The sequence below is a fragment of the Scardinius erythrophthalmus genome, assembly GCF_964197995.2.
Source record: "Scardinius erythrophthalmus genome assembly, chromosome: 7".
Classification (NCBI taxonomy): domain Eukaryota; kingdom Metazoa; phylum Chordata; class Actinopteri; order Cypriniformes; family Leuciscidae; genus Scardinius; species Scardinius erythrophthalmus.
The window spans coordinates 49,408,820-49,419,578 of NC_138227.1; the positions used below are offsets into that span (position 1 = coordinate 49,408,820).

The window sequence follows — 10,759 nt, forward strand, 5'->3', positions numbered from 1 at the left end:
TCAGAGCTAAGGCGGGCTACAGATTAGGTGTCCCCAAAGAACCCGCATATGCGCGTATCTAACAGTAACGTTAGTTTCGTATTACATTAATTAATGTGCACGCGAGATTTATTTATTTTTATACCGTGTATTCTCTGTGTAAATCCATGCACCGAACGTACGTTCAGTACGAATACGTACCGTTCCACCCCTAATGGGTATCGGATCATAGGTATCGGATAATTTTTTTTTCTCCCCTCCGATATCCGATCTAGCGTTTTGGGCCAGTATCGGCACGATACCGATGCCGTGGATCGGATCGGGACATCCCTAATAACAGACATCTTTAGCTATAAAGACTTTGTTTTTTCTATGTAAAATGGATGCTTCTTTTTCTTAATTTAATGTGCAATTAAGAACTGGTTGGATAAACAAAATGAAAAACTTGTATGTGCCATTGCCTATTTTAGAGGGAGGACTTTCAGTGGCAGTGATTCTCCAAGCACTTCAACAAGAGAAGAACTGCCAGGACCCTCGACTGCACAGTCATCCACATCACTATCAGCAGGTTATGCCCCACACATATTCTGCTTGGTTAGCACTGTTGTACTGCTATGAAACAAGTGCATCTCTATGTAAAAATATAAACTCTAGTTGTGGCTTTGTTTTTAGCCGTGGATTTGTTGCAAAACTATGTTTGAAAAATCTTGTTTGCATAACTTGTGAATTTCTTTTTCAGCATGGAAATACGAAACTGACCCTCAGAAAGCATCTCGAATGTTCTGTGCAGAATTGCTTTCCCAAAGTTCGGACTGTCCATCTATGTCACTACAGATCAACCAATTTGACACTTTGGATGAACAGGACAGTACACTGATTTCATTTTATAAAATGAACAGTGTTAACTGGTCAGTTCCATTGAAATGTAGATTGACAGGTATGTTTGAAGTAGCCTAACCGTTGTTTGTACAATTTGTTAAATTTACTTGAGATTGCTATTTATTTCTTTTAAATTGATTTCTTTTTAGGAGATGCAGCTGTTGGCAAAGGAGTCAATCGTCACATCCTTTCAATGATTATGCAAAAACTGAAGACTGGCTTCTCTTTACATTTGGGTATGTAATCCAGTTGCAATTCTATTCAATGGACACTTAATAATATAGTCAAAAGTTTGGAAACGTTACAAAGAAGTCTCTTCTGCACACCAAGGCTGCATTTATTTAATCCAAAATACATTTAAAACAGGTAATTGTGAAATATCATACAATTCTGATTAACTGTTTTTGTTTAAAAGTGTTTCAGTGTGAGAAGAGTACCATTTGGGCCACATCTTCACTGACAGAATTTTTTTGTATCTCAAGTAGCTACAATGATAATGCAGCGATGAATGGGTTTTAGATCATCTTTTATTGATGTCATCCTATGTCACTTAAATTCTTGGTTTTGAAGCACATCGGGGGGGGGGGGGAAACCCCATAAAAGCAACTGAAACTGCTCATTATCTTACTCAGATTGATTCAGTCCAGTGGTGGAAAATAACTTTTGTGTGTTTGTATATTAAATTTAGTTCAGTAAAAATGTGCCTAATGCAGACTGTTATGGCTTTTAAAGAACTAGTAAAGATGATTCATGCTAAGGTTCATGTTTTTCTTTAGGTTCTACTTCCACAACCCTTTTTGAGGGTGAAAAAAACCACCGTGTCCCCTCTGCATCTGCTGTGCTACGTGACAGCAACCTTTTCCAAATGGCTGGCCGAATGATCGGTCATTCTTTTGTGCATGGAGGTCCTTGTCTTTCTGGACTGAGCTTACCATTGGTAATCCTCCTAACTGGAGGGAGTTCAGACAGTGCGGCTTCAGCTCTGACGCTGCAGGATTGCCCTGATTTAGACCACCGGGAAACCATTAGTTTGGTGAGTACTTGCACTTTATTAAATATTTGTTATTTTTGTATAGACATGTCACTGAATCATGTGAAAGCATTTTCAATTTGTGGTGTTCTTGCAGCTCAAGAAAACAGAACTCACTGAACAAGAAAGTACAAGATTAACTGATCTTTGCCTGTTCTGGGATCTCCCTGTTCCATCGTCTTCTAATCGAGACTGGCTGTTTCAACAGCTGTTGTCACATGCCGTAAGTCTTGTTATTTTGTTTTAAAATGATACTATGGCAGGAGTTATTATAGTTACTATATTATATAGTCTCTATTTAACCAAAACTTAGCAGCATTCTGAAAATAAACTTTTTATGTTTTAGTACAATACCTAGGTAGGTACTAAAAAATTCTAGTAACACCCTAGCAACCACTTAGAATATGAGCGATGCCCTAGTAACTCCCTTACAATACCACAAAATCTGTCTGTCTATGTACCTTTCTTTTTGCTTTGATCACAGGAATAAATTACACTTTACTATGTATTCACATAGAAAACAGCTGATTTACATTTGTTATAATATTTCACAATATTATTATTTTTATTTTTTTTAATCAAATAAATGCAGCCTTGGTCCAAAACTTTTGACTGGCAGTGTGTGTGTACGTGCGTGCATGTGTGTCTCAATCTACTAAATGAATTATGTTGCCTAGCTCACTGTTTCTGAAAAAACTGTTCTCACTGTTTTATGAAATGGAAATCAATTATTTAACCTTTATTATGCGGTTTCAAAACTAAACTGTCTTTGTACATTTTGCTTTCAGGTACTTGGACGTGTTAAAAGCCAGATTAAAGATCTGAGAAAAGGTCTCAAAGAAACTGGTATCTGGCCACTACTATCCCAAAGACTTGACAGTCACCAAGTAGTTTTCCCAAGGGAGTCAGTAATGGACATTACAGCACAAGTTAGTAAGCTTGTATTTGGAAAAGCACTAAAGGAAAAATCTTATGTATAACAGATTATATCAATATAGATTAAACAATAAATTGTCATTATAGAGCAGTCATTGTAATGATAAATGTACACAATTAAAGGGAAATCATGAATTTCTAATTAAAATGTCCATTTATCTTTTGACATATAGGAGGTCGTTATAGTATAAAAATATTTAAGTAACTTTAGTTTAAAACTTCAGCCTAATCTTATTAAATCCCTGCTACTACTCATTGCTTACTTTCATGGATTTGTGATAACAAATAGTTGGTCACATTAGTACAAGAATGAATTCACAGCAATTTTCAAAGTCACATCTGAGACCCACTCACTTGGTATTGAATACAAGTTATGTGAAGATGCTAGCTAATAAGAACACATACGCCTCACTGTTTCAAAATTAGGCTGAAAACCAGAATAAAAAAATGCCTATGTATTTCTACTTTATGACCGGTTTAGGAAAAAAAATGATATATATATATGTGTATATATATATATATATATATATATATATATATATATATATATATATAGTTTTTTTACTAACATTTATCAAACCCTCAGACAGTCCTTCAGAAAATTGCATGGCCCAAGCCTGTGGATGATGATGAGGACAATGATGACTGCATTGCTGTTGAAATAATTAGCATCATCACAAGCTACATGCGACGATTTATTGAAGAAGGTATGGTTTTATGTATGTCACTTGACTGTGTGGTTTAATACCATTTACACAAAGAAGTTAAATGTAGGATATCTCTTAATTACTCTTTTATAGCATCACCAAACATGCTGAGTGACCTAATGAAGTTCTGGGTAGGATGGGAGGTGCCGGAAGAGAATCTGGTCTTGGAAGTGGTGACTGCCAAATTCCCTGTTGCTCAGACGTGTTTCAACATGTTGCGCCTTCCCTGTCACTATCAGAGCTACACCACATTCAAAATGGATATGGTAATGTGCCTACAATCTGTAAATAGTGGATTTGGCCTCATTTAACTAGAAGAGATAACAGGGGGCAGTGTGTTTAGGAATGTTCTTAAATTGCGAAAAGGATTTAGCCTAAGTTAAGAGTAAAAAAGACAAGAGGCTATAATGTTACAAACTTTTACAATGTTTTAAATGTTCAATCAAATTTATTTTCAAGTCTGTATACTGTTGAATGTCTTAACACAGTAAAAACCTGTTTGTTACTTAGTAAACACTGTGTTAGAAAGCAATATCAAATGTCAAAGGAAAAGTTCACTCAAATGTAAACTGTAGAAATGTGTTTTTTTTTTTTTTAGATTAACCTTAAACAATTTTTCATGCTGCATAACGTTTTAATATTTGGCCTAAATGCAATTAATGCAGCAATTAACTATACATATAGTTTGATATGTACATTAAATATATAAAGTGACCCCGTTTAGATCCCACTGACGTACAATTGTGAGGATAAGAACTTTTTTGGGTGAACTTTTCTTTTGGCATAAAATTTGCATTAATGTTGAAAACTTGAGTAATACCTGTTGGTATATACACACCGCATGTATGTAAAAAAAGAAAAGAAAAAAAAGAGAGAGTTAGTGTACCAATGTTGAATGTTGAAAAATATTTGGTACCTGTTTGTAAACTCTAGTGGGTGTATAAAAATAAAGAATGTTATTTTCTACCAATAAATATTGTACAGTGGGTAAATATTTAAAATAAAAGCTCCATACCTACAGATTAAGCAGGATGTACAAGGCAGAAAAGCGTAAATGGAATTTGGCATGGACTAACTTTCAATTAATCCCTCAACATACTGGACAGTGCTTAGATAGAGGTCTACTCCATAAGACTCAGAAGGTTGCATGGGGTTGATGGTTTCTTTAAGCTGTGCCATTTCATCGTCTGTCAATGAAATGTCAAGCACAGGAACATGCACCCCAAGGTTTGGGTCCTCCAAGTATCCGCTGTCCTCCCATTCAATGTTGGGTATGGCTACATTCTGAAGAAAACAAATTTCATAGATAATTTGACTTTTTACATTTTTACACATTTAATATTTGCCTCCATTTTATGTGGATGCCAAATTTACCTCTGGATCCATAATTGGATTTTGGAACTGGCCCACTTGCCACAACTGAATTGGTGTTAGATTGTGTTCTGTTCTTATGGGATGGTTATCCCAACCCTCAGAAAAGACATCCAAGCTGGCCTGGATGCGTGGCAGGAACACATAATGACAGCTGAATAAATGGCAGGAGTTGCTGATATCCAGCAGGTGACTGTCCTCCAATGTGTGCAGAAGGTTGTGGTAGATGCTTGTTACCCCTACGAATACATCACGCCAGAGACGCTCTATTCTGTATGACAAAAAAAAAAAAAAAAGTATTTAGCCTAGTACAACCAGCATTGATTAAGCACACCATATAGGACTTGTGTGAACAATATTTACATTTGCACCTGATCTAAAGTAAATGGTAAGACATCAATATTGGATGTCCTTTTCAAACAGAGAATTTATACATTGGTAACTAAAACCTACGGCTTTCTAATGCTGCATCCAGCATGCTAGGTGTCACTGGAGCTTCTAAACAACTTAAAACAGTAACACTTGCAACTTATGGTGAACCCATATAGTAGGGGGAAAAAGTGAGAATAGTGTATCTGAATTCATAAACAGGTTAAAAGCACCCAGATTACGTACTATTTCTGCTGAGGTGTACATTTGATGAACTCTTCACTATCCCATGAGGCCACGGGAGAAGATTTTGAATGGGCAGTAAAGCAATGCCACTGATGCCATAGCACACATAATGTGGTATGTTCAAATTCCATTTATACAACACACATTTGTAAAATATAGCACATTTTTAATGGTCATGAAGAACTTACTCAAAAGAAGTACATACTCTGAATGCACCTTTAATGCTGTCAGAGAACCAACAGAAAAGTGAATTTACCTCTGATTATGCACACTTTTACCGGCGATGAAGCTGTTGTCATCAGTGCCACGAACTGAAAACATTAGTTCTGCAATTCCCACATTTTCACCGCCATGATCTCCTCTCACTCTGCAACAAAAACATCACACATTTTGATGGGTTTCAATTATACACAATTAACTTAACTTTAGCAGATTATCCATAAAAGTACAAAAGTATGTGATAAAATAATAGAAAAAAAAACATTTTGCAACTTAATATTAATTAATACCTCTGTGGAAACCCATGTGTATTCACTGCCTCTCTGAAAAAGGCCAAATGGGTGTCCGAGCGGTTGTTGTCTGAAATCTTCAGGTACATAATCTGTAGAATATATTTAAACATATACAGCTGAAGATATACAGTAGTACAGAGAGATGTTTCTGTAACAACAGATGACAGTACAAATAAAAACAGCTGCAAGCAATGATTATCTGGGTTCAAGCTCTTTAAGACCTTTATCGCTTCTATTCTGTTTGGGTCTAAGCCAACCCCAGAACACATCCATGATGGGAGAATTCACAAAAACACACAGAAATTAAAGCGTTAAACTATAATACTTAATACACACCAAGCATAATTATACACACACACATAAGGTGCTTCTCAATTCTTATGTGTGCATCCTTGTTTCCTTTCCTTGCGTCTAAGCTCCACTCCTGTAGGATACGAGGGAAGGCGTCCTACATATATCACATCAGCAGCGCTCAAAGGATCTACCCTTATGTTGTTGAAGTTTGGTTATTTAAGAAATTCATAATAAATAATAGTAAAGCAAGATACCCTGTTGAAATATGTGAGATGTGTGATTTATATAAACTGCAAAGGTGAAGTATAAATTAAAATGATTGTGACCGATGTGAAGGGGGAGGAGAATTTATATGTGCGTCATGTTTAGTCGTTAAAACTCTTCTGCACAGGATACACCTGTGTATCCTCGCTTATGACTCCTCAGGAAGCCTCCTCACTCCTCGATCCTCGACTCCTCGCGGTGCAATTAGAGAATTGAGATGTCCTTCAAGATGGCTGAGCTCGATCGGTTTCCGGGTCATAGGATGGAGGACGGAGGAGAGAGGAGACGAGGAGGGATATTGAGAAGCACCCAGAGTTTATTGTAGATATAGATATTTGAAATAAATGATAGATGGCAAAATGCTTATCTGAAGTGTTCTTTATAATACCATTTTTAGTTTTAACATTATTCATAACATGGAATAATTGTAAAATATTATACCTCAGTACAAATGAAGTGGTACACTCTGATAAAATGTAATTTTAAATGTTATAATAGTCATTTTATTACATCTAAGTATGAATCTAAAACCAAAACCAAAATAGAACTAAACTAGTAAGTGAGCCAATCTGCTGCCATCTACTGGTTTTAATTGTAATGTGCCATAATCTATCTGTGTGCCAAATTTCACAACCTTTTTACCATATGGTTCTATGGGCTGCCATAGAGTCAAGAAAAACACATACAGGCTTAACACCTTTGATGCATGGCTCTTAATAATAATAATAATATATAATAATAATAATAATAATAGTAACAATAAAAATATTCTTTATTATGAATTTTTAAGGCCAGACAAATTACAAAAGTAATTTGTTGAGGTCAATTTGTAAAGAAAGACTACACGGCTGTGCACATACATATTCAAAAGTGCATACCTATAGATTAAACACATAATACTCATGTGCACGCTGTCAGCACTTTCACAGATTCACGTTTTTTGAAGTTTATACGGAGATAATAACATTTTTCTAAATGTTCCACTGCTTGTACCTTGGAAACTATTTCAAGGTTTGCGTTCTCTAGCACAAACACTGTTGTGTGCGAATGAATGGACCGGAGCACAATGAGTGTTTTCTGTTAGAATGGTGTTGTGTTAGCGGTACCTAAGTTAATAACTAATGATCTTTGCAACAGAAGTGAATCAATCAAAACTATCTTTAGCTGGACAATAACTTTATTCTAGTTGCTATAGAATAAATATAGGCTGCTATAAAGCCAAAACAATCTATGTTACTTAATTTCCTATTATCACTGTAAAGCTGCTTTGAGACAATCTATATTGTTAAAAGCGCTATATAAATGAAGGTGACTTGACTATGTGCTTGAACTGTTAACAAACATTTAAACAAGTCTTACCTTTCTTGAATAACCATCTATTCCGCCGAAGATTACCATGTTGTACCTGATAAAAATGAAAAACACTTAAAATACATGGCCTGTGGTTATATCAGAAGTGTCAAGTTTTCACTATAATTTCATACAGGCCAAGTCAGATGGCAAACAAAATAGATGGTTGAGAAACAGGACATTAATCTGAGCATTAATGATGACTATTTAGTTGTGTTATTTTAGAAATGTTGATTAATACTAAGATTGCAGACATACCTGATGAGTTTATGGTTGGTATCTATGTGCACCAGGTACTTTGGGTAAGGAACACTATATCTTCTCCGAGCAATACATCTCAAGTTGGTCATCCTGGAGAGAACACCAACACTGTCCACACGATGCATGGATGCACACACCCTATCCCACTGTACGCGGTGTCCCTGCGCCAGTAGAGTCCCTCGAACCATACGATAACCTGAGTCTGGCATGGAGTTCTTAATCTCTGTGACAAGGGCATCAAGCTCTTCATCTGTACATGTGCTGTACAAAGCTCTCACAGATAAGTTGTTTTCATTCATCCTCCTGAACAGTGTTGCACGAGACACACCAAGTAAATTTGCAATAGACTGGGTTGGAAGCCCGAGTTCTATTAGATGGGTAAGGTTGATTGTAGAAATAGAAATTCTTGGACGTCCACGTCCATGTCCTGGTTCCAGCTCCATTGTAACAGATACCTCCTCCAATGCCTCCATATCCCTCAAGCGCTGTAAAAGGTTGCTCAGATTTGTAAGAGCTACCATGACATCCTCTGGCATATGTACAATTTCAGCCAGGGCACTAATAAATACTAGTTCCTGTCTGCAAATAAACTCTAGGTAGTCAACGTTCAGTGGCTGTCTCTCCAAGGCATGAACTAAACGATCATGAAGTCGCTGAAGAATATACTGCTTTAGAGATTCCTAAATTATAAAAAGCAAAAGATGTATTTCAATGTACAGACAATATATTTACACGTTAAACACAGTGTTTCTAAACATTGTTTCAACGTAGTGGTTAACAGTAACTAGGCTACATGTTTTGAAATGTGTTAACGTAACTGTAAAAGCAAGTTCACACGGACCTAACAAACATCAATAAAATCTGATTATTTAGAATGATAATTTCACAACACTCAAAATGTTACTTTAGTCTTTACACGTCTTTCTTTTTTGACTATCCTGATTGCAGTTTGATTTATCATTACTGTAACTGTCCTGTCACAACTGTCTATATTTTTTACTTTTAACTTAAGTTTTCTAAATAGAAAAACTGTAACTGTCTTGATTGAATGTGTAAACGATAAACCGTGTATACTTTTATGAAATTAACTAAACTCTTACCCGTGCATCTCGTTCTTCATTCGCCATGCTGGATTTACCATAGACAGTAAAAGATGTAAAAGCTTCATGTCCGTTCTAATAATCCATAATATTGCGCAAAAGGTGCGCAGAACCGTGCTCCTTGAATGCACTCTCAGTGGCTTACGATATGATTGGTTGAATGGTAAGCTCGCACCTGATTGGTCAAAGAGTACGACAGACCCGCGTGGGAGGAGAGCTCTGCCAGGAAAGTCTCAAAAACACACACACACAAATCCGAGGCGATTCGTACGTGAGTGACGATTTGCACATTCAGATTCATGGACACACTCGTACATTTTAAACATTCGAATCTTTTTGCGACTAGTTGTATATTTATGAAATGTATTTTACGTATGTATACTTTTATTTTACGCATGTGAATTGCATTTTGTGAATAAATATTTTTTTCACGCACGTGATTTTTTTTGTGTGTACGTGAATTGGGTTTCATGCATGTGAACTTGTCTACACATGTGTGAATCATGTTTTTTGCGTGAATTATATTTGAGACTAATCTGCTTCCATAAGTAATGATCTGAATAAACTTGTGTTTTCTCGCGCTGATATGGGGGCGTTCACAGGATTGCGTGGATTGCCTCAGCCATTTGCGTTTGAATAGCGCGCGCTCTCCGTGGGCGGAGTCACATTACATCTGAATCAGATGTAATTAGCTCGACTGGAATCGCTCTCTTTTAATACAGATTTCACAAGATGAGAATATTTGTTTTTTATATAAATTACTTTATTTAAGAGAAGAGAATTCAAGCTTCATGCCTGTATGTCTGTTTGCCTGTTTGACTGAGTATTCGCTGAGTTATTGTTCATTTTCGGACGCGTTTCAGAATGGACTACACTGGCAGAGAGAAGGCAGAACTCGCCTCGTGTTTATTTTTCTTTATTTGGCAAAAAGCACAACACTTTGTTTTTATTGTGAGTATACACAAAAATAATACACATTTAACAGAATCGATTGATGTATGAAACTTGTTTTGTATAATCAAAGTCAAAAGAGTATTTCGGGTCTCAATTCAACTCATAAGGAAAAAAAGCGAGCAGATCACGCCGGCGTGATCTCAGACCTCTGAGGGTTAAAGAATGGATAAAAACTGTAATTGTTTATAATTTAAGATATTATAATCTTCTATATCATTATATGTGAAATATATGCATCACATCATTTTTGTGTTCACTATCAACATGTGGATGAAAGTGTTCATTACTGTCATTATTTACCATTAAGCTAAGATGCTGTTTGATTGTTCCTTTATTGTACTGAGAAAAAGTCTAATGTCCACAATACTTGAACATGAATTAGCTTTTCATCAATATTACAGGTGCCACAGAATGGAAAACTGTATTTGCCTTGGCATAGTTGAATAATAAGAGTTTTGGACATGGAACTGACACACTGTGAGCCTCAAACACCATTGTTTCCTCCTT

At 36.1% G+C, this 10,759-nt stretch overlaps 1 protein-coding gene across 1 annotated transcript; it reads right to left on the reverse strand.

The window, feature by feature from the left end:
* Nucleotides 1–3,946: 3,946 nt before the first annotated feature.
* On the reverse strand, nt 3,947–9,845 carry LOC308693022 (uncharacterized protein). Its single transcript, XM_081369712.1, has 7 exons — nt 9,299–9,845; nt 8,196–8,878; nt 7,947–7,992; nt 6,027–6,118; nt 5,774–5,884; nt 4,906–5,173; nt 3,947–4,815 (listed from the first exon to the last, which is right to left on the reverse strand). The coding sequence occupies exons 1-7, from the start codon at nt 9,323–9,325 to the stop codon at nt 4,603–4,605; spliced, it is 1,440 nt and encodes a 479-aa protein (XP_081225838.1). The 5' UTR covers nt 9,326–9,845; the 3' UTR covers nt 3,947–4,602.
* Nucleotides 9,846–10,759: the final 914 nt, after the last annotated feature.

Excerpts from the sequence above, each read along its gene's own strand:
- LOC308693022 (XM_081369712.1), bottom strand. The coding sequence starts at position 9,325 with ATGGCGAATGAAGAACGAGATGCACGG. Across the intron at positions 6,119-7,946 it reads TAGATGGTTATTCAAGAAAG|ATTATGTACCTGAAGATTTC; the intron begins GTAAGACTTGTT and ends TATATTCTACAG. Across the intron at positions 5,174-5,773 it reads AAAAGTGTGCATAATCAGAG|AATAGAGCGTCTCTGGCGTG; the intron begins GTAAATTCACTT and ends TTTGTCATACAG.